This window comes from Choristoneura fumiferana, chromosome 14, assembly GCF_025370935.1.
Source record: "Choristoneura fumiferana chromosome 14, NRCan_CFum_1, whole genome shotgun sequence".
In the NCBI taxonomy this organism is placed as follows: Eukaryota; Metazoa; Arthropoda; class Insecta; order Lepidoptera; family Tortricidae; genus Choristoneura; species Choristoneura fumiferana.
This window is the reverse complement of record NC_133485.1, coordinates 2,557,934-2,582,478: the sequence shown is the minus strand read 5'-3', so window position 1 is coordinate 2,582,478 and position 24,545 is coordinate 2,557,934. Positions and strand designations below refer to the sequence as shown.

Genomic DNA, 24,545 nt, shown 5'->3' with positions numbered 1-24,545 from the left:
TTCTACCGCCGCCCGTTCGGGAAACCCATAAACTCCTACCCTTGCGCCTTGGACCCTGTGCAAGGTCCGCCCGGATTGCTGCCACCATCTTGCTCGCTAATCCTTGCACTGCACTGTTGTGTTTCGGCGTGGAGAGTAAGACAGCCGGTGAAATTACTGGCACGTGAGGTATCCCATCTTAGGCCTATAGGTTGGCAACGCGTCTGCAATACCCCTGGTGTTGCAGATGTTTATGGGTGGTAGTGATCTCTTACCATCAGGAGACCCACTTGCTCGTTTGCCATCCAGTCGAATAAAAAAAATATCCCTTAAGTATCATAGAGATGCACTAAGAGGGGAATTCCCGAAATTCATTCGGAATAATTAAATTAGTGATTAAGTTTATTAAATTTGCTAAAAGTGGCCCCGAAGCGGTAACGTTTCGTGTGCTCTGCCTGCCCCATTTGGGGATACAGGCGTGATGTTTATGTGATGTGTTCAGTTTATTACTGGTACGGTTTTTCCGGAGCGGTACAGCTTAAGGATCTTGAAAAAACGAGCCTATATCAGTCTCCCAAAGGGCCGGCAACGCACCTGTGATACCCCTCGGGTTGGCAGGTGTCATTTATAAATAATAGTCGGATTTACAGATAACTGCAGGGCTACTACGAAACTCGAAGTTCGTGTCGTGCGGTCCCTCTCGCTCTCGTATTAAATAGTATAAGTGTCAGAGGGACCGCACGGCACGAACTTCGAGTTTCGTAGTAGCCCTGCTGGGCTAACCGTCGGGCCCGTCGGCATTCGGCCCCGGAGCCTCTTCCCCGGAGTGGTTCCTCCGGAGCGCCACCAGCGCCGGCGGAGGACTATCGCCTTCGGTCGCAAGCAGACTATTGTTGCACATTTTCGCCAGCAAACAAATTATTAGTACGGGCAAAAACGCTTGCTAAAATTAACAAATAATAAATAGGTCAACTTTTAGGCAGTTGTCTCACCGCCAGCGAGGAAACGATTGGCTATCGACTATTTTCTCGCTCAAGAAACGAACAAAAGATATAAGATCCTGTGTGAAGAGACACATATATTAATAGTTGATCGCTGGCTGTTCACACTGTCGGCGAGAACTCGCTCTTACATCTTTTGTCGCAGCGACAAGAGCTATAAAACTCGCTGAGCTATAGTACTCGCTCAGCGATGTCAGCTTGGCGGCCGCCCTGCACGAGCGAGTCGAGTGGAGCGAGTAATCGCCCGTCGCACTCGAACACTCGCTTACAGCCAGCGACAAAACTACACTCGCTTCTCGCTGCTCACCCACTCGTTTCTAGTTACTCGCTCTACTCGCTTCTCGCTCATCGTCGGCGGTGGGACAAGTGCCTTAGTAAGTATGTTGTTATTCTACTTAGGGGCTGTTTCACCATCCATTGGTTAGTGTTAACTGGCGGTTAGATGTGATGCCGTCTCTATTTGTTTGTTCGAATAGACAGAGACGGCATCACATTTAACCGTCGGTTAACGCTAATCAATGGATGGTGAAACAGCCCCTAAGTCTGCTCCGTAACACAGGAGACATCAGTAATACACTTTGTTCCAGGGCGTCACCAGGAGGGGGGGGCAGGGAGGGGCAGCTGCCCACCTCCAAGAGATTCTAAAAAATCTGTTAAATGTAAAGCAACCAAAGTCCTCTCTCTCTGTACCGTTGTTATTACAATCGCCGTAGATGTAAGGTCGTACTACAAGTGAAAATCTTCATGTGCTTTCGACTTTACCTACGATTCATAGGTACTTTTTAACCCCCCACGCAAAAAGAGGATCTGGGTCTGTCTGTGTGTGTATGTCTGTATGTCTGTCTGTCTGCCTGTGGCACCGTAGCTCTTAAACGGGTGGACCGATTTGAATGCGGTTTTTTTATTTGAAAGCACTTTTTCTAGCTATGGTTCTTAGACGTTTTATCAAAATCGGTTCAGCCGTTTTTGAGATATTGAACTTTTAAAACTTGCTCCCCCACCTGGGCCAACGGCTGGCGACGCCCTTGACTTTGTTAGAAAAATTGAGGTATACTATTGGATGGTCCTTGCTTATAATTATTTTAAATATGGTCAAATTCACTTAGAGAATGTGTCACCACTCATCAATATATTTTATGTCACAGATATCTCGCACATAAAATTAATCAAAGAGTAGTCATAACGGGGGGTTAATCTTAATTAAGTATCTATCAGATTAACCCCCTATTTGCTGCTCTATTATTCCTCATGAATATAAGAATAAGAATAGTTTATTTGTCAAACAAAGGGACAGATGTAGAGATGAAAAAATAAAAAATATAGAACCCTATATGTTTTGCCACATGGCGTACAAAATTTAAGTTTTTTTTATAATTTTAGTTATTTAAATATACATATCAGTCAAAGAAAGAAAAAAAATGTAAGTGTAAGTATAAAGATAGTGTAAACATACCAGAAAAAAGAAAATTTTCATTTTGGACGTAATATAGTTGAATTGTCTCTTGAGCAGGAAAGTAAATTGACGCGAACACAGCTTGCGGCCAGTGAGCTTCGGAAATGATGGCACTGCATAAAAAAAGTACCTATATAACAGGAAAGCAGTCCTAACGCACATAGTAAGATTGGATTTCTTCTTATCTCATACATAAAGAGATGTAGTTGGTAATCCTTTCCCATTGTATTTTTCGGGAATGATCGCATTTGTAATGCTACTTCAGTCAATCTAAAGTTGATAAGTAATCGTTTTTTGCATGTCATAAAACAATAATGCCAATAGACGTGTCTGTCACCTTGAAAGTTCTACTTTAGCGACATATTAATTTGATAGGAATTTGTTTAAATATTGATAGACCACTTATTTCGCTGATGGTACCCATCAAGACATCGTAGGGACCGTCGCATCGAGAGATTAATAATCGATATAACATAAGATTTTTATTCGACTTTTGTTTACACTAGGTACAGTCGAGTTCGTAAAATTCTGAGCAAAAATTTGTTCAAAAATATCTGAAGACGCTTTTACGCCGCCAATAGAGTAGTGTTTACATATTTTTGATAAAATTTTTGCTCACAGGTTTATGAACTCGACTGTACGTCGTGACAATAGGGCATATTAGGCAAAGCTCTGCGCAGGGGGCGCCACTAGCACAAACCGTAAAGAAATCGCCGTGACAACGTCAGTTCTCTTTATATTTTATCGCCATGACGGATCATGACCAAAGAGTATAGACCTATAGAAATCATGACATATTTATGAGTAACAAAATTGTTGAGAGGGCTGAATCACCACGCGAATATGTCAGCGCAGGTTGTGGTTGGATTTCCTCGACAAATAAACTTCAAAGTAGGTATATTGTGATGACCACTGTTTATTTATCATTAAATAATGGTGGCAATCTTCCTTAACGATTACACGTATAAAACTAGATTAATCCTATAAAAACAACAGAGCGAGATCAGAGGCGATGCGTTTACTTGCAGCCATTGCAACGGAAGGAAGAAGAGGAGAGCAGCGCTGTCACACATGACAGTTGTCAAATATCAATCAGTGTTGCATGCATACAAATTCCAATAAAAATAAATGATATTTACATCGATAGTAGCGATAGAGCTAACTATATTTCTAAAAATTTAATTGAAATTATATGATATAACGGCATCCTACGGACATTTAAGATACTCAAAAAACATAAACCATAAACATATGGTATGTGCTAGTGCTGCACTCTGACGGGATAAAATTGCAGTAATATTTCCTATTGATTTGATTGATTTTTTTTATTGAGTTCCGGGGTTGCACACACCGGGGTTCCGCTGTAAACCAGCGCTGCAGCTCTGGTTACAGGGCTACGGCACATGCTGAGCTGAGTCCTTTTGGCATCACACTACAGCGCAACGTCTCTAATTTTTCTCTCTTCTCCTATTTATGTTTTGACTGTGTTTTTGTTGTGATGTAGCGTGTGTTTTTATGTCAATAAATGTTGCGAGTTTGAGTTTGATTTAAGTAATTCATTTTTCAAACCTGGCATGGTAGCCAATGACGTCTGATCTGTTTCAAATTTGCTTGTAACATCGCTGCACAACCTGAGAAACAAAAATCGGAATCAAAGTTTATTTTGAAAATAAATATGCCGCAGAGAGTTCTTTTGCGTCTTTCTATTCTACCGATTCTACCAGCATCATCTTCATCATCATAATCAAAATTAAAAAAACCGGCCATGAGCGTGTCGTAACGCCCAGGATAGGGTTCCGTTGTCATTACGAAAAAATAAAATAATATTTTTTTAAGGATTTCGTATTGTGTACTGAATCTTCCAAGTTTAGGTATATTTGATACCTTAGGCTGCTATTTATTCTTAAACTACTAATTATTCTCAAACGACCTTAGCCGCTATAATTGTCCTTGTAAATTTAATAAATATTTATAACCATGCCGAATTTTTTCAAATTTTTCCACTCAACTGTTTAGATTTTAGAGGGGGGGGAGGGGGACGCTCGATTTCAATGAAAATTTGCACTTTAAAGTTGAATATTTCGCAAACAGATCACTGAATATAAACATTTACTTAGCAACCCCCCAATGGTTTTAAAAGACCTATCCAACGATACCCCATAACCCGTAATATAGGGTTAGTCGAGAAAAAAAATTACCCCCACTTTACGTCTATGGGAGGTACCGTAAAAAAAATGTTATTACTTTTTTTATTGTACCACTTGTTCGGCGTGACTGATATGTATATTCATGTCAAATTACAGCTTTCTAGTACTAACGGTCTCTGAGCCTACCCGCGGACAGACAGACAGACAGACGGAGACATGGCGAAACTATAAGGGTTCCTAGTTGACTACGGAACCCTAAAAATTGCACTTTTATCGGCGGAGCATTGGGTAGTTTATTGGGTAAAAAAATATTCTACTTAAGTAGTTCGTTCGTGATTCATATTTTTTATTTTGTCAATCAAACAAAAAACTTCAAGATGATACGGTCAAAGTTCGGAAGTGGGAGCCCGTGACTTTACGTCGAGCCAAAAAGTGTCACACGCAAAACTGGCGCTAATTGGCTGTGACATGCGGACAGACAGGCACGCGAATGATCCTAGCAGGGTTCCGTTTTTCCTTTTGAGTTAAGGAACCCCAAAAAATCACAAAAGTAACCGAAAAATGCAATGTGTGGCAGGAGATTGACCTAAAGTAATACATTATTTTAGGCTGTTCTATAGGTAGTTAAAGATTTATTATACAGTAAAGTACTCTTACGTCATAAACACCTCTTCCAAATTACTCTTCCCAACTCCAATGGTGTAGATTCCCAGTTCGGTTCTCTTGGCTTCCAGGTTGCTGAACAGCGTTGGGAACTTGGCGCTGTCTCTGGCGGGGAGGGTGTAAGAGATGAATTTGAGGGCGTGGTCGCGGACGGTGGCGTCCGGGACCACGCTACGGATGGCGGCGGTCAGGGCGGTCTCGTTGGGCGGGCCCGCCGTCGTGAAGGTCAGACGATAGCCTGAGCCTGGTAACAAGGGGAAATATATACCTTTTCAAAAAACTAATGCCAGCCCAGCCTTCCAAAAAAAAGGGAGCACAAATTAAAAAAAGATTCCGATGAATTGAGATCCTCCTTGGTCATTAGAAGTCTTCGTAATGAGACCAATTGACCAAGCTACATTCTACTCACCGATAGCTTTTTTCAAGAACATAGGGGTGGCGTGGCAGCGGAGAGCCCCGCGGTGCATCGCTGCGATCCGATCGGCCAGAGCGTCCGCTTCCTCCATGAAATGGGTGGTCAGCAGTACCGTACGAGTGCCCCGGAGTTTCTACGACAGCAGGATTACATTCGATGAATCAATGGACAGGCAAATTATTTAAGATTTAAGAATAAAATAAGCTGAGCTGGTGGGCTCGTTCAGTACAAGCACGCTGGCGCCGCCCGCCAGTGTACCCGCCGCTCCATGTCTTACCAGCAGCAGGTCCCACAGCTCGCGTCGGGTCTCCACGTCCAGCCCGCTGGTGGGCTCGTCCAGTACAGCCCGCTGGCGCCGCCCGCCAGTGTACCCGCCGCTCCATGTCTTACCAGCAGCAGGTCCCACAGCTCGCGTCGGGTCTCCACGTCCAGCCCGCTGGTGGGCTCGTCCAGTACGAGCCCGCTGGCGCCGCCCGCCAGTGTACCCGCCGCTCCATGTCTTACCAGCAGCAGGTCCCACAGCTCGCGTCGGGTCTCCACGTCCAGCCCGCTGGTGGGCTCGTCCAGTACAGCCCGCTGGCGCCGCCCGCCAGTGTACCCGCCGCTCCATGTCTTACCAGCAGCAGGTCCCACAGCTCGCGTCGGGTCTCCACGTCCAGCCCGCTGGTGGGCTCGTCCAGTACGAGCACGCTGGCGCCGCCCGCGAGCGCGCAGGCCAGCTGTAGCCGCCGCTTCATGCCGCCAGATAACTGGCCAGCCATATTGTTGGCCTTGTCGAGCATGTTTAGCAATTTAAGGAGTTCTCTGGAATCTTCTTTTACTTGAGACCATTTGCCTCCTTTCAGCTATTGCAAATTGGAATAATTAAATTAGCATATATATACATATATACATATATCGACTGGTTGGAAAACGAGCAAGTGGGTCGCCTGATGGTAAGAGATCACCACCGCCCATAAACATCTGCAATACCCCTGGTATTGCAGATGCGTTGCCAACCTAGAGGCCTAACATGGGAATACCTCAAGTGCCAGTAATTTCACCGGCTGGCTTTTCTCGCCCGATCTCGCCAAAGTACTGCATCAGTAACATTAGTTGTATTATTTGATCGTACCCGTAAACTATATTCACCGCTTCAACCAGTAAGAGAACTTCAGCTAGGAGCATTCTATTTCCATCTAAGTATCTGTATAAAAGAAATTAGATGCTCGGATCTGAAAAATACGATAATTTACGGGCTACACGCTTACCAATCCGAAAAAGACTACGTGTTCCTTGACAGTGAGATCAGCGAAGTGTAAGTTGTGCTGCGGACATAGCCCTAACTGTGACCGCACTTCTTCCCGCGATAAGCTCGTGTCCATGCCGTTAACTAGCACTGTGCCTGCGCTGGCGCCGATCAACCCTGTGAATATTAATGAAAAGGGCTAGGGTCGGTCAAGGAAGACCAATGGGGATCAACAAAAAACTGAGCCAAGCACCCCAAAGCCTAACGGGGCAATGGCATGCTCCTCTCCTGGCTTCCCAGCAAATGTCTGAAGCAGGACTGTGTGGGTAAATCATAAAACTCTCCAACCCTCTTTTTCCGTAATAAAACTACCTACTGTGATAAAAATAAAGTTGTGTTAAAATACTTGTGATGTATAGATATCATTTCATAATATTGTAAATCTGTTTAAAAAATATATACCTCGTTGAGTTTCTTGCCGGATTCTTCTCAACCGAGGTTTTTCCGAACCGGTGGTAGATTTTTTTTGACATTCATAAGTGCTTGTTATAGCCTAAATTGAATAAAGATATTTTGACTTTGACTTTGAAAAATAAACTCTAGGGAGATCACGACGACACTGCGCTCGTGAATGAATACGCCGATTCGGGATATGGCGAATGTATATTACAAGTTTTTTAGAGAAACTCTGTCACTGTTGTCTCTTGGACACCGACTCTTATTATTTGTGGTTATCTGTCTGTACGCACCGGAAATGATATTCATGAGCGTGGTCTTCCCGGCCCCGTTGTGGCCCAGGAGCACGGTTATCTCGCCCTTGTACACATTCAACGTCAGGTTTGCCACAGCGACGTTATGTGCAAATATCTGAAACGAAGTACAGCTGCAGAGAAGATCGACCCCCCCTGTAATGGCGGTATCCATCCAATCTTTGACCTTGCTACACACGTTGTCGATAGCTACGGCTGCTTGACTCTACTGAGTTTGTGCCACCAGAGATGTGCGATGAATGTGGTTTTCATGAACCAATAAACACTTCATTTACCTACCTGGCCTCGCTCCGTTCAGCTGTTTCAACCAGTGGTGCTGTGCGAGGACAGGTACCTAAATAAAGCTTTTCTATTGGTACATGTAAACACATTCCTCGCCACATATTCTCCCTAGTGTTGTGAAAAACGCTCATTTCGAGGCTTAAAGACTCGTACCCTAAAGACTCTCGAGGCTTAACGACTCAAAGGCCGCAAAGACGGTTTCTTGCATCCATACGCCTAAAATAAGCCAATTTCATTCTCAAATATAGTCGAGTATTTAAGACTTTGGAGTCTTAAGGGCTCGAGTCTTTAAGCCTTGAAAATGAGCGCTATCCACAACTCTAATTCTCCCTCATCTCTGGCAGACACGCAGCCTAACCTTCGCCGTTAAGCCAGTGATCTGTGTGGTCTTACGTATATAGCCTTCACGACTATTCGAATCTATCAAAATTTCCATAGTTTATTCATTTATTTATGATGTTGCCCAAACACATGTTGCCCATACACATGTTGTCCAAACCTTGGTGACGTTAATGATTTGAATTCCTGCGAGCAACCCCTTGGGAGCCTCTTCAAAGTACTGCTTGTTGGGTTCATAAATCTCCTCTTCTACTGTATCCATTTTTATTTCTGGTTTGCTCCTCCAATAAGACCACTGCAAAGACATAGAAGTAGGTACCTAAGTATATCCAATTACTTTCAAGACGTACTCTTTAAGAGATCCCATTCATTTATCGCGTTCGCCTCTCTTCATCTCTTTCTCTTGTTAACTGCTAATTTCATAATTCTGTTTGAAGTACAGTCACCTGCATTAATATCTGCCACAGTGTGAGCAAATATAAAACTCCGAATCCCATATCATATCTCACTATCGAAGCGAAGTTTCTGCACTCGAATGCACACACGCACACACACATATTTACACTTACACATATGCATGTACAACATCCGACGGTCTTCTCTCACGTATACAGAGAACAGAGCGTTTTTTAATATGAAATTTAGCTCTTCAAGAAATGCAAAGGTCGAGTCGAGTCGAGTACTAAATATGTTACTTCGTATTTAGAAATAGCGAACGGGAAACGTCATGTAGGCGAGTTTTTCTGAAGCTTCGGAGCAAAAATTCATTCAAAAATACCTTAACACGCTTCTACGCCGGTAACAATAAGTAGTGTCGTGTTCATATTTTTTGATAAAAAATTTACTCAAAAGTGTAAGAATTCGACTGAGGTATACTTCCTATCATAACGGAGCGAGAACAAGCGGATCGAGAACATCACTAAGGCTCCCGTTTCCACCTCGCTCTCGCCGCGCCTCGCTCCGCTCAGCCGTTTCCACCAGAAATGTGCTCTGCGAAGATAGTTAAATGAAGCGTGTCTATTGGTTCATGAAAAAAACATTTCCTCGCACATCTCTGGTTGAAACGCATTCTAAATCACCCAACCCAACTTTACCTTACATAGAAAGTTGCACGGCATGGGTTGCCCGTATTTGCCGGGCCTGACCATAGCCAGGTACCAGGCGAGCAGCGTGTACAGGGCGATTTGGGCTAACATCGCCACCAGACCTTCCAGCACCGATCCGTGTTTTTCTCCAGTCGCCTTTCCCATGTTCCCAAATGTCACACCTTGTCCTATAACATAAAAACGTCGATGACACTGCAATGCCGCGTAACAAACAACGAAAAAATACAAAAAGGCTCCAAAAAAACAATAATAATTTGATTGCTTAGTAGCGACATCTCTTGTCTGGGTGAGCGGTTAGTTCCGAAAGAATGTGACGTCTCTCGATGTCGCTAGTGCTGCTGCTTAAGTAGCGTAGTAGATATAAGCAACCTGAGATATGTATGCATAGGAAAAATTCGTGTCTAGATTCCTGTCCAGCGGCGGTGTAGGGGTTGCTGAGGACCTGGGTTCGATTCCCAGCGCTGGTCTCTTTTTCTGGTTTTTCTGTGTATCCATGTCTCAGTTTGTATTTTCGATATAACAAACAACGGCTAATGCTGCGTATCTGATCTGACCAGAGTCAAATTTTACAGGAGAGCGTTAATGAAATATCTTTTTTTTCTTTTTTTTTTATTCGACTGGATGGAAAACGAGCGAAAGTGGGTCTCCTGATGGTAAGAGATCACCACCGCCCATAAACATCTGCAACACCAGGGGTAGCAGATGCGTTGCCAACCTAGAGGCCTAAGATGGGATACCTCAAGTGCCAGTAATTTCACCGGCTGTCTTACTCTCCACGCCGAAACACAACAGTGCAAGCACTGCTGCTTCACGGCAGGATTAGCGAGCAAGATGGTGGTAGCAATCCGGGCGGACCTTGCACAAGGTCCTACCACCTGCAAAAATCTTTGTGTTTAAACGATGATTTTTAATCGGTGATCAGGAACCAATTTTTCTAATTCAGTAATTGTCGAACTTTCTTGCGCAGCGGTGACATGGTGTCGTATTGAATTCAAACTCACATCAAAAGAATGTACGAAAAATGTACGATATTGTACGCTTATAAAAAAATACTATGCGTAGTTACGAGAAAACATGATCAATCTGTCACCGCCAAGAAGGATACTTACCTACTGGCGGGCACTATGTATTTCATTAACCGACCTCAAAAAAGGAGGAGGTTCTATGTTGCAATGTTTGTATTTTTATGTAGCAGTTGTGTTTTAAAATTTCTTGTGAATCAGAAATATGTTCGAAATGCCGGGATTCCGTAATAAAAATCACGATAATTTAGAAAAATTACATAGCGGGACTATTGCTGCTTTGTACATAATTTGGCGAGCGTCATATATCGAAGTCGGCTGCATTTAGGTATGTTGTTCATGAATGTTGCACAGAAGAGTAAATAAACAACGGCTTGGTAACAGTCACTAGTCGAAGGTTCTATCTAATTTAACACTTTCTTTGCGCTATTTACATGTGCTTTCCAAAGTCCCCCTAAGCGGGGTGCCTATCTCGAGCCAGCCTAAAATCGTATCAGTCAAATCCTGCTTCAGGCCACATCTTCGTGAACCAGTGGACATGCGTCTAGGTATATAGAGGGGAGGGGGGCGGGTGGGCCGTGGGTTGTGTGATTTTCGTGGTAAATACCCCTCTCTAATTGTGAGCTAAATGCTTAACCGGTGTTAAGGGTCTCGCTAGCTGACACGGTTTGCACGGAGCGGGTTGAAGCCTACTGAAAAGTAGTATGGCAGCGCTAACGCACGCAAGCGACGGATTTTACCTGCATCCGTAGGTCGTGCGCCCGCGCAGTGCACCCGCGCCAGTTAGCGTAGGCCCTACATTGTTGACTTACCAAAGGCTTCGCGGATTCCGATCTCAATCATTATCCACTTTAAGGGTTGGTGAGGAAAAAGTGATGTAGACAATACTGTCATTACGCGACTCGCTTTTTCTTGTATCTCCGAGCTTATAATGTCGAGAAATATTGACGGTGCAAAGTAAAAAAGGAAAGATGTTACTGTAATTAGAATACCTGAAATATCAATAGATGCTGGCATCAGAACGTTACGACGTTAAAATGTTTTAATCATTATCGATTTTTAATTTTAACGAGTGCTTGAATTGAAATTATTGATTGATTAGGTATATATAACGGATCGACTTTTATATGGAAACTAGCCGTTATCCGTGACTCCGTCCGCGTACAATTCATTCATCTTCTTCTTCATTTTCCGGGTTAAAGCCTATCCTATATCCTTCTCCGGCACTCAAACTATCCATCCCAGCCTATATACGTCCCACTGCTGGGCACAGGCCTCCTCTCAAAATGAGAGGGCTTGGGCCGTAGTTCCCACGCGGGCCCAGTGCGGATTGGGAACTTCACACACACCGTTGAATTGCTTCGCAGTTTTTTGTTGTGCAGGTTTCCTCACGATGTTTTCCTTCACCGTAAAGCTCGTGGTAAATTTCAAATATAATTCCGCACATGAATTTCGAAAAACTCAGAGGTGCGAGCCGGGGTTTGAACCCACGATCCTGTGCTTGAGAGGCCATAGGTCAAACCACTCGGCCACCACGGCTGTATATGTATACCGAATTTAATCTAAATCGGTTCAATGGTTTAGACGTGATGAAGTAACAAATGTTATAGCGGCCACAGAATTAGTAACTATATCTGTGAACATTTCAAGTGTCTAGCTATTACGGCTCAAGAGATAAAGCCCTGTGACAGATGGCCGGACGGACGGACAGACATCAGACAGACAGACAGATAGAAAGACTTTGCGTACGGAACCCTAAAACCGTAATCATAATAAAGAACAACTCACCTGTATTTATAAGGTAAGCTCCAATAAATGCCCAAGGCATTATAGACAGAAAATGCAGTACTAATGAAATGAAGATGAGGAAACCATCCGTACGAGGAAAAATTGGGTTGTCATTGTCAGACGTTTTGATGATAACCCGATAGCCGATGGCGTAGACCAAACCTCCGGGCAGCACGTTCAGAAAATGAGCAATGAAGATCGTCTTGATGGAGACACCTTCCATCTTCATCAGCTCCTGTGCTAGTTAACATAACGTGGCTTTTATCGTTGTGATTATACATCGCTAAGGGGACGTATCTGAATATCGAAAATAATATACTTATCTAATGTTAAAAAATCGGCCAAGAGCGTGTCGGACATGCCCAAAATAGGGTTCCGTAGCCGTTACGAATAAATCAAGTAATATTTTTCTAAGGATTTCGTATTTTATACCGAATCTTCCAATTTTAGGTATATTTTATACCTTAGGCTGCTATTTACTCTTACACTACCAATAATTCTCAAGCAAACTTAGCCGTTATAGTTTTCCTTGTAAGTTTGATATACTTACTACCATTGTGAATTTTTGCAAATTTTTCCACCCACCTGTTTAGATTTTAGAGGGGGGGACGCCCTATTTTAATGAAAACTTGCACTTTAAAGTTGAATATTTCGCAAATAAATCACTGAATCGAAAAATCGTCTTAGCAAATCCCTAATGGTTTTAAAAGACCTATCCAACGATACCCCTACACTATACTATAGGGTTGGCTAAGAAAAAAAATCACCCCCACTTTAGGTCTATGGGAGGTACCCAAAAAAAAATTTTTTGCATTTTTTATTGTACTATTTTGTCGGCATAGTTTATCCATGCAAAATTACAGCTTTCTAGCATTGATAGCACAGATTACTAATAGTAGCTAGCTATTGATAGTCCCTGAGCAAAGCCGCGGACGGACGGACAGACAGACAGACAGACATGGCGAAACTATAAGGATTCCGTTTTTGCCATTTTGGCTCCGGAACCCTAAAAACGGTGACGGTAAGGAATCGCAGTGACGCATCGTATGCGCACCGTTTTTTAGGGTTCCGAAGCCAAAATGGCAAAAACGGAACCCTTATAGTTTCGCCATGTCTGTCTGTCCGTCCGTCCGCGGCTTTGCTCAGGGACTATCAATGCTAGAAAGCTGTAATTTTGCACGGATATAATGTAAACTATGCCGACAAAATAAAATAAAAAAAATTTTTTAGGGTAGGTACCTCTCATAGGCGTAAAGTGAGAGTGATTTTATTTTTCTCATCCAACCCTATACGAGTAGTGTGGGGTATCGTTGGATAGGTATTTTAAAACCGTTTTGCGAAAAATTCAAGTGAAAATTTTCAATAAAATCGAGCGTCCCCCCCCCCACCCCTCTAAAATCTAAATCGGTGGGTGGAAAAATTTGAAAAAATTCAGGATGGTAGTAAGTATATCAAACTTTCGAGGAAAACTATAACGGCTAAGTGTGGGCGTGTCCGACACGCTCTTGGCCGATTTTTTCATGCTTTCCACACCGCTGCTTAAAATACGCAAACGGTGCGGAATCGCAGTGACGTGCCGTAATAGTCACGACTTTTGTTCGGTAAAAACCTGAAGTTTACGACACGCCACTCCAATTTCGTATTTTGCGCAGACGGTGCGTCACTGCGATTCCGTGCCGGCACCGTTTTTAAGCAGCGGTTTGGTCGCACCTTTACATCTCAGAAACTGAAATACCGTAAATATTTTGACAAAATTCACTTTAAACGGTAGTACTCGTAACTTAGATCCGCATTCAACAAAGTCATTTCGTGTGAACAATTTTCCATTTTTACTGAATATCAGTAAATCGTTTGAAGCAAGGTTAAATAGTGTAGTTTTTAGTGAAATAAATCCGGATAACTCACACATCTTAAATCGAGTTTATAGCTCGAAATATTTCGAGCTAATTTGTAACATGTAAGAGTTGCTTGTGGAAATTACCTGAATGCCAGAATTCTTATCATTCAAAAGATTAGTCATTAGGAACGTAAATATGATCAACAGTCCCAGCCGACACGAGAACGCGACCTCAAAACCAAGCAGTATTTTCATGAGGTCGATCTGATTTTTATCATCATTATCTAGCGGGATCACATCAGGCATCGGCATCTGTAGACGAAGGTAAATTAAATGGCGCAGTAATGAAACGTCTATGAATCAAAATTAGCACGGCTTCAGATGGTCTAACTAAATTATAAAGTATCCATTATGTGAAGATGTCTTGATTAATAGTAAAACACCCTACTACACGGCAAACGGCAAGATGTACCAACCAGTCTAAGTAGGTTATAGGTAGTACCTATTAGGTACCTATGTAAAACAGGACGTTGACGTTTCGCTTCTTAGTCATGTTTGCGTTGCCTGACCTTTTGCTACATAGACGATTCGGTACTGATTTAATGAAATATGTTATTGACGACCGGATGGCCAAGTGGTTAGAGATCCTGACTACGAAGCTTGAGGTCCCGGGTTCGATTCCCAGCCGGGGCATACAAATATTATGAATAATACGAATGTTTGTTCTCGGGTCTTGAATGTTTAATATGTATTTAAGTATGTATTTATCTATATAAGTATGTTTATCCGTTGCCTAGTATCCATAGTACAAGCTTTGCTTAGTTTGGGACTAGGTAATTGGGGTGAAGTGTCCCATGATATTTATTTATTTATGTAAAACTAACGTTTACCTACGGCTTCGTACGCATAAACCATCCGATTGGACCTAGCAGTTGGTTGAAAATTCAGGACTTATTGAAATTTCCACTTCCCATCCCGAACATGGCATGTCCCTGTCCTTACGCTCGGAAAACAAAAAGTATCCTTTGAGTTATTTCACGTTCGAGCTAAGTGAAAGAGTAACAAACACACACACACACACTAAGCCCAATTTTTCATCACTTTCGAATAAAAAATGTTTACGAGTAATGCTATTTAACAAATCAAAGGAAACTTAAGCTTGGTATGGTCTTCGCACACTTATCACCTCCACACCACTGCGGCATCAACTTAACTCAAACTTTCGGTTGTGCCGATACTAGGTGATCCACGCCATGGTCACTAGTTGACAACGTGGACTTACATTATATCTAAGTAGTCACCTGGGTCAGCTCGTCTTCTAATTTATAGTTCTCGGTTAAGATGGCGGGTTACCCGCCGTCGTAAGCGCATAGTCGCCGCAGGGCCTACGTATGACCGTATAAGCAACACCAACTCGTGGCAAATAGGTTCAAGTTGACCTAAGATCTTGTCCAGAAGGGGCGAATTCGTCGCGAATCGTATCGCGCGAATTCATATAGTAGCGCGAGTCGAGTCTGGCGTAGTGCACGCGATTTACGCGCCTATTCTGAATTCGCGCGATGCTTGTGGACGCGATGTATTGACGTCTAGTACCTCGACAACGCGCGTATGAATTCGCGCGATACGATTCGCGACGAATTCGCCCCTTCTGGACAAGGTCTAAAGTGTAGTACGACGTCTTGACGACGCATAGACCGCGCGTCGTACACTACTATTACATACATTTTTAAAATTGTATGTCGGATATGCAACATAAAGATAGAGCCACCCGACTCGCCGCGAGCGGTTAGTATTCTTTATATGAATTTATTTGTATGGGCATGCGCTCGCTACACCAACTGCGTAGCGTCACCGGATCGCCTCGCTCGTGAAGTTCCCACGCGCGGACGGCGAGTGGACCACTCGGTGACAGCTGCTGCCCGCACGCACAGTGTAAGAAAATGTAAGTTCTTAGACTTTGCCGCACGCTTGCGATGCAGCGCTCCCTACCCACACTTCATAGTAGACTACTCGGAAATTCGTGGAGCACGCGAGGCGAGATCCACTCGTTGTCTACGCGGCGTCCACCCGTGGACCAACCGTCGACAACGAGTGAACGTCGAACCACAAGGCGGTAATGTGCTGGTCGGGTGCAGGGTGGGTCTAATGAGCTGTGATTAAGGCTTTACTTCCAGATTTAACGGAGTCTAGTGGCTTTTGAGTTGTTATAGTGTGCGAAGACCTGTGCTCGTCAGATCACGAACCCGTCTGGTGTCGACGCCTTTCTGCAGACCCAGGTAGGCTATGTCTATGGCCCATTGTAGACGGTAAATATGTCCCTCGTACGTATGATACGCACGAGCCTGTGTTGCGCCTGGAAATACAATACAATGCTTATACCAGGGGGGGGACAGTCGCCTATACCGTACTAATTCATGTCGATAGCGCCGCCATCTCCTTTATTTAACCTAAAATAAAACAGATTGTTGTCGTTTGTTTCAGATAGATGTCACTGAAAGCTTGAGATCACAAAATTTTATTTATTAAAAAATATTTTGTCGTTGATAATTACCGCAAAAATGAACTTTATTTTCGAAATTGACAATCGTATTGTAATTTCTAATATAAAAGTCACATAATTGTATCCGCTCAGTCGTTACAAATATTTTTTGTGTAGCAACCCTCTATGTCAGGCCAGGCGTCTATTCGCTCGCGCTCAACAAGGAACAAGATGGCTACGTTACAATCGAAACTCAAGTGCTCAGACCACATAAAAAGTAAAGACAGTGCTGCAAACGGAAAATTGAGGCTGGTTTAAACTTAAGAAGACTGAATTCAAGCGGTCTCACTTCTCTTTGCAGCCCTGTTTTTAGTTTTTATGTGGTTTGAGCTGGGAAGCAAATCCAGTAAAGTAAAAGAATACCTGTGACTATTAATAGCTATACGTATGGATGGATATATACATCAATGGTACTAGTTACGAAATGCAGACGGCGCTTCAAAACGGTCTGCATGAATGAGACGAGAGAGGGCTCTCTTTTCCCCGTATATTATACTACTCTTTGGCTTATACTATGTGTTGGTATTCGATAAAAGTAATTGCAGGGCCGGATTTGGAGGTGTGGAGGCCTTGGGCCGTCTGGCCTTCTCCCAAACTTTTTTCGTAATAAAATGAGGCCCATTGAGATTTTTATATTTTACTGATTGCCTAACTGAAGAGAACAAATATGACATTAAAAAATCCGATGTCTATTGTGGGGGCCCACTTTTATGGAGGCCCCGGAGCTGTCAAGGGCAGATTCACCTTTATAGCCAGGGGGGGTTACATGTCACACATATGGTCAATTTGTCACAGAGTCAAATTATTATTTTTATAGGGGAAAATGAGGTTGAGGGTCACCTGATGGAAAGCAAAAGGAAAGCAATCACCGCCGCCAATTTAAATTCTAAATTCATTCAATTCAAATTCTATTCATAACATAACTAAATCAATTCTCCTCTTTTGTCGCAGGAATACAAAAAAATATGAATAATCTATTGTTGTCCTGACCGGCTCAGTAATAGAAAAAATTGCTTTAAATTAGGTTATTCTTCATAAAGAATCATAGAATATAACACTATGATCCATTACTTAGCGGCGTTTCTTTTGCGGGACCTGAATCACACCTAAATAATGGTTCACTTCACTCACTCATCCCAGCTGATAGGTATACGTCCCACTGCCCGGCACAGGCCTTCTCTCAGACTGGGAGTGATTGGGCCGTAGTTCTCACGCGGGTCCAGCGCGAATTGGGAATTTCACACACACCATTGAATTGCTTCGCAGGTGAGTGCAGGTTTCCTTACGATGTTTTTTTACCGTTAAGCTCGTGGTAAATCTAATATATAAAATTCTCGGGTCACAATGTTTGTTATAAAAGTCCTACGAAACGGCTCGACCGATTTTTATGTTTTTTTTTTTTAGATATATTCGGTAGGTCTGAGAATAGACCGTAAAATATTTTTCATACTTCTACGCGGACGGAGTCGCGGGCAACAGCTAGTTTTAAATATAATTTCACACATGAATTTCGAAAAACACAGAGGTGTGAGCCGGGGTTTGAACCCATGATCCTCTGCTTGTGAGGCGATAGGTCAAACCACTAGGCCACCAATGGCTTATTTATTGGCTTATTTATTGAATATGGTTATGGGCCTGTAATAGTGCAGCTTACCAACATGGTCGACCGAGTCTTTCTCCAAGGGGTTTTGATCCGAATCAGCAACAGGATAACGGGGAACCAGTGGAGAAGAAACAGATGATGTATCGAAATCTTTTCCCAAACGTATTGTGTAATTAAGCTTTGACGGCAACGTGCCGTCTTCGTACTGAAAAATGTAGGCATATTATAGTAGATTGTTCAATAAGGGACTAAAAAAATAGCCAATGACACAATATAGTAATTTTGTAAATTCCACTTCTGCTCCTGACTGCACAGTCAAGTTCATAAACTTGTGAGCAAAAAATTTATCAAAAATATCTGAACACCACCATTGTTAACGGCGTAGTTGTGTTCAGATATTTTTGATCAAATCTTTGCTCACAAGTTTATGAACTCGGCTGTTATCTCATAAGATGAAGCATAACTTACACCATTTAAATGAGGCTTTAACTCTGGTCAAAATACCATATACGGGACTTATCACGCTATTTTTACACAAGTAATATTTACCTCGACGTGGTATTTTGACTATGAGTGAGAATCACGAAAGTTTAAAACGTTATGCTTTAACTCTGATTCAATAATTTCTACCAAACCCTTAATATTAGCAAATCACTTACCTACGTATTTTGTGCGGAAAGCACAAAACCGGTCTGAGTGCAGAGTCTTGGGGGAGGCCTAAGTCCAGCAGTGGACTTCTTTCGGCTGAGATGACGATGATGGGCATTTCTGTCTACCGTTGTACCCTGAGTTTAACTCTCCGATTTCACTAAAATTTGGGAGGTAGACTCAGTCCATGATTCCGAGCTGGAAAAAAAGGGTCTCCAGATGTGTCCTCAAAATATTGTACGGATGTGTCCGTTTTGTTACGAAAATTATAAAGAAAAATGTGTAACAAAACGGACACATCCATACAATATTTTGGGGACACATCTGGAGACCCTGTTTTTCCAGCTCGGAATCATGGACTGAGTCTACCTTCCAAATTTTGTTGAAATCTGAGAGATAAACTCAGGGTACAACGGTACATAGAAATGCCCTGATGATGATGATGATAACTTACGTACTTAGGCATTGAGTTTTTACCTGGTATAAGACAACAGCATCAATATTCTGCATGTCTCTCATGTAGTCCTCAATGCGTGCCTTGGACACGGCCGACATACCCACTTCGTCATTTTCTGCAACAGTTCACAATTTAGGCACTTCTGGACTAGACGGCCACAACCGCCGACGACGATCAGTGGCCGCCTTGACCACGAACTAATAAATATCTGTATTTTAACTATTTCTAACATCTAATAAAAAAAAAGCTACTTTATTACATGCCAAAAAATTTACGGTTTAGATAGGATCAGGTATTTGTTTAGTGAAATTATTAACTTAAATAAGTATTTTATTAATTATTTGATTAAATTAAATTATACATAAAATAAAATAAAATGTTGAAATAGGTAATGTTGTAAAATAGCAATGGACCCCTCTCAGCTAAAGGCCTCACGACAGCTTTCCATTCTTCTTTATTTTTTGTTTTGTCACATAACATATTATTATTATACTTATTTGAGACACTACTTAAATGTTACACCACCATGTATGAAATGATTCGTAGAAGAACGAGTGTCACCGCTATTAAGTAGGTACACGTAGTGCCATCCACGCAGACGCGTGATTTTGACAAAATTAGACATTAATGATATTGTAATAAGAACCACGGCACGCGTCATCGTAAATGACTCTGATGACTCATGTTCTCTGACTGATGTTCGTTGGGGCGAAAAGTTCTCAAATGGAAACGCGGATCGGCAATTCGGCAGATCATCAGTCCGTCACTCAGAAAGGGTTACACGGTCATTCGGTCGTCATTCAGACCAAAATGATGAGACTAAACCAGGGATGGGGAAACTTTTTCCTTCGCGTGCCAATATAGGTACTAAAGAAATATACGGCGGGCCCAATTGTTGCATTTTTGGCCATGTTATTTACTGAAAAAATAATATTGATATGTATTGAAACAATGCGTGATTGTTGTATGCAAGCTGGCCATTGCAAATGAGAATGAAATTTCTAACATTTCGAAACCTTCTCTTGATTTTTGTTTGATGGTCGCGGGCCGGATTTCAAGCCTTCGCGGGCCGCAGTTTCCCCATCCCTGGACTAAACTGACGCCAGAATGAGTGCGTAATAATTGATGTCTTCCACATCTTTACGTGAGAAAGCTGGTCCCTGACACTCCCATCTGTCAAACGTCGTTACCTGGCAGATGATTCAGCCGCGGAGTGCCGAGCTTGGCGCCGACCTCATCCATGAGCCAGTTGGTCAGGTTTGTCTCCGGCGAGTACAGTATCCGGCGCAGCGTGGGAGCACGCTTGCGACTGAGTCGCTCCTGAAGTAAGGTAGGCAGCGTTCAAGTTGTTACCTACGCGCTAATTAGGGGGCAAGGGCGCGGGGTTTTATAAAACGTTACGTAACAGTTTATGTATAAAAAACTATTGAATTAAAATCTTCCAAGTTGAGAAGCCTTTTTGTTTATGTTTTACGTGGAATTCTTGATTGTATTAAATTGTCTGTAATTTTTATTTTAAGTAATAATATAATGTCCTCAAAAAGAGGGAGATTCTTGTCTTGGCCTATAAGCTCTCATGCTGACTTGCCGGTGCAACTGTGCCAAAAAAAATACCAACACAATTTGAAAAACGGCTAGTATAAATAAAAGATTGTAAGGTAAAAATGTTCTTTCCGAAAGCGATGGTAGTTTAAAAAACCGACCAAGAGCGTATCGGACGCCCAAGATAGACGGAACCCTACGACGGAGCCATTACGAAAAATCAAGTACTTAATATTTTTCCAAGGATTTTGTATTTTAACAAAGAAGTACACCTTCTGACAAAATAATATCTTCTGAAAATGAGCTCTATCTGAGAAAAAGCACTTTTTGAGGAAGTGTACCTATTGGAGAGTGCACTTTTAGAGACAGTATGTAGGTACGTTCCGAGAAAGTGGAGCCTTCTAATGAAGTACACTTTTAGAGGAAGTGTAGGTACGTTTCGGGAAACACATTGTAAGAACACACACAAATCGCACAAACCCAACCATCACCACAACAGCCCACAGGAACTCAACAAGTTCATCCTCAGAGCAACAAAAACTGTGACATCATTAGACAACATAGGGTGTTACTCGTATCCTGATACACTCGTTTTCTTACCACTTCCCTGCCACTGGCAGCGTCAAATTCGGCATCCTTGGTCAGGTACGGCAGCACAATAAGAAGAAGAGAGAAGGTGAATTCCACGATGCTGTAAAACCACCTCCGCTTGCGGACCATCGCGTGTTTCCATAGCAACACGCAGATGAGACGCATTGTCGCTCGTCTCTATTGCTTGCAGAACGCTAATAAGAATCACGTCACCCTGCAGAACGTGGTAATGATTACTAACTAAGTATAGCTGCTTTACACAGATATACCAGGGGACGGCAGCCTGGCGACTTGCGAGCCGCGTGCGGCGGCTCTTTCGATTTAAGAGCGTTTATACCTGCAGGGCTACTACGAAACTCGAAGTTCCTATCGTACCGTCCCTCTCGCTCTCGTATTAAATAGTATAAGTGTCAGAGGGACCGCACGACACGAACTTCAAATTTCGAGTTTCGTAGTAGCCCTACTGCTGAGCTGGTAACGTTGAATTTTTGTTAGTTTTTCCCGATTATTCCATAAAAATTTAAGGAAATTAAAAATGTGGTCTGTTAGAACTGTTCTTAATATATAAGTTGCCAGCTGAACAGGTATAAACGCTCTTAAAATTGCGACTCTCCACTATCTACCTGAGTGTCGTGTGCTCATCGAGTGGACCTCGCGTGGCGCGTGGTCCACAAAATTTCCATGTAGTCTACTATGAAGGGTGGGTGGGGAGCGCCGCATCGCCCTTCAGGCAAGCGAGCGAGTGATAGTATCACCGAGAGGTCCACTCGGCATCCGCGCGTGGAACCTTGCGAGCGATGCGATCCGGTGACGCTGACTACGAAGTTGATGTAGTAAGCGCATGTCCATACAAATCCATATGAAGAATAGTAACCACTCCAGGCGAGGCGGTGCGGGTCGGGTGCCCGGTGGCTCTTGAGTTGCGACCTTTTTCGTTGATAGCTCTTATAGTTCTCGGCGGTAGTGTTCATAGGTAGTTGGAAAACGCATGCGGGATGCTGGGGGGCTACTAAGAAATTCGAAAATTGAAGTTCGTATCATGCCGCCCCTCTCACTCTCGTATTAAATAATATTAGCATCAGCGAGACGACAAGATACGAAGTTCAAATTTTGTTCTTCGTAGTATAGGGCCTGGTGCTTTAACATCTGGTATACTTAGGTAGTGGATCCGTGCCTGAGGATATCTTATTTATAAGTGCTTATTAAGCTAGATTGGACTAGACTGTATTTTTTTTTTAGTTTCCGGCACACGAGGGGTCAATGAAAAGAGCGAGAAATATACCTACCTTGCAAGGTTTTAGACGACCCTTTGGCTTATACCACGTTGATGTGTGTAGATTAATTTACTTCTGCTGCTTTTACTTGCAATACTAAAGGAAAAATGGAGCGGACGTCGGTGCATAAAACGAAATGATATTGACACCAAAATGAGTGACAAATCATAGAGTTTAAGGCCGGCAACAGACCTACCGATTTTGTTTAGAACAGAACAAAAAAGAATGGAAACCGAAAGGTAAGCAGCAAGCAGCAATACAAAATGTACCTCTCGTCACACTTACCGACCCGTGGCTGTACTTTGGGCTTTACTTATTGCCTAACGCGCTGGCACTCGCGATCACATCCACCATCTCTTTCTGCGCTCCCTCTATACCATGTGACAGAAAAAAGTGGTGAAAACGAACTTTCCAAGTACAATAAGGACTCGATGAACCCGGTTTCTAGTCTGTTCAAGAACAGAAAATAATCAGAACCTCATAATCGGTAAGTCTGTAACCGGCCAAACATATTGCAGCTTTAGGGCGGTTACAAACTAGCGTTTTTTTCTGCGCTTATAAGCGGCAATTACACTAAGTCGTTCGCCGCATGCTGCATGCGGCGCGACCGCAAGTGTAAAGAAAAGAACACGGTAGTCAGCCGCATTCGACGAGCGACAGCTGCTAAGGACAGCTGCCACCGCCTTAATATGGCCGCCGCAGTAGACAGACAGACAGACTAATGTAAAGGCGACGGTCGTTCGCCGAAGTAGTTTGAAACAAATTCGGCGACCGCATTAGCTGAACGCACTTAAATCGAGCACGCGTTAAAGTGCTCATTCCTGCGTGTTTGGTCTATGGGAATTGTTCTCGCTCGCGCTTCAAGCCGGGTCCGCTGCGACGTGTTTTTGTGTTTTTCTAACACCTAACATGTTTTTCTAACATAATAGGGCGTGGTCTAAATTTTTGTTAGCAAAAACACTCAAACATGTTGCCGCGACGGATGGAAAACATCCCCGCGTTCGCCTGCGGAGGGGTGCAGCTTTATTTGTGTTTGCCTTTGTTATTTTTGTGTTGGTACATTAAACTGGTGTAGCTGTCTCCCTCGCTAATATCGTAAAGTCGCACCTAATCTCATGTCAGGTGGAATGACATCATTCCGCCACTTGTTTTTTTCTGTATATTCTGGCATATTAATAATAACAGTTCTTCAAATCACTCTCTGAACAGCGAAAAAAGTTTTTAATCCAAATCTGTCTTCAACTTGCAATTCTTGGTATATGTTAAACGAGCGTTGCTGCAAGTAAGGCCTGACACGAAATCTTATTCCTGTTTTGACTTCTTGGATCAGATCCATCACCGCCAACAACAGATAAAGACGTCCTCTTCGTCGGTTTCATGATAAATTTTGTGCGGAACAATGTTTGGAACACAAAAACGTTTTTTAATTAATGTTGCAACGGACGGGCACTTTTACTAACATGTTTGGCTAACATGTTAGACAAACAATGTTTTGTAAAGATTTTCGTCGCAGCGGACCCGGCTTTACGTTTCCTTTGCAGCAACTTTAGTTTTCAACTTTATAAAGCCGATAGTTCCTTGAACTACTTTTAAATGTAGTGCATGCATGCCATGCGAATGGTCGTATGTAACGTTGAGTAATTGGTCTGAAATAGACTTTGTCTCTTTTGTTACACAGTTGAGAGTTACGTGGGCAGCAGTCTGCCGCTATGGCGAGTGGACCGCAAACAAATGGGTGCATTTCTCTGCATAGCGTCCAATGACGTACCGCCAGCGGTCAGCAAGCGAATCATTTTACTTGTAAATTGTAAGTATCTTAAAATTTAATAATAAAATAATAAACTTAAAAAAAACTATTTTA

The 24,545-nt window shown here is 42.8% G+C and overlaps 1 protein-coding gene across 1 annotated transcript in view; it reads right to left on the bottom strand.

Moving 5' to 3' along the window:
• LOC141434700 (phospholipid-transporting ATPase ABCA3-like) overlaps positions 1–22,786 on the bottom strand; it is a 35,991-nt gene extending 13,205 nt beyond the window's left edge. The window contains exons 1-19 of the mRNA XM_074097132.1: positions 22,697–22,786; positions 21,420–21,624; positions 20,468–20,597; positions 19,298–19,392; positions 18,224–18,377; positions 16,274–16,383; positions 14,175–14,342; positions 12,194–12,428; positions 11,218–11,397; positions 9,372–9,550; positions 8,438–8,572; positions 7,636–7,753; positions 6,909–7,063; positions 6,276–6,503; positions 5,653–5,791; positions 5,238–5,487; positions 4,003–4,064; positions 2,434–2,546; positions 763–922 (exon numbers count right to left, since the gene is read on the bottom strand). Coding sequence (XP_073953233.1) covers positions 763–922; positions 2,434–2,546; positions 4,003–4,064; positions 5,238–5,487; positions 5,653–5,791; positions 6,276–6,503; positions 6,909–7,063; positions 7,636–7,753; positions 8,438–8,572; positions 9,372–9,550; positions 11,218–11,397; positions 12,194–12,428; positions 14,175–14,342; positions 16,274–16,383; positions 18,224–18,377; positions 19,298–19,392; positions 20,468–20,597; positions 21,420–21,575 — 2,767 coding nt within the window. The 5' untranslated portion in view covers positions 21,576–21,624; positions 22,697–22,786. The remainder of the gene's footprint in view (positions 1–762; positions 923–2,433; positions 2,547–4,002; positions 4,065–5,237; positions 5,488–5,652; positions 5,792–6,275; positions 6,504–6,908; positions 7,064–7,635; positions 7,754–8,437; positions 8,573–9,371; positions 9,551–11,217; positions 11,398–12,193; positions 12,429–14,174; positions 14,343–16,273; positions 16,384–18,223; positions 18,378–19,297; positions 19,393–20,467; positions 20,598–21,419; positions 21,625–22,696) is intronic.
• Positions 22,787–24,545: the final 1,759 nt, after the last annotated feature.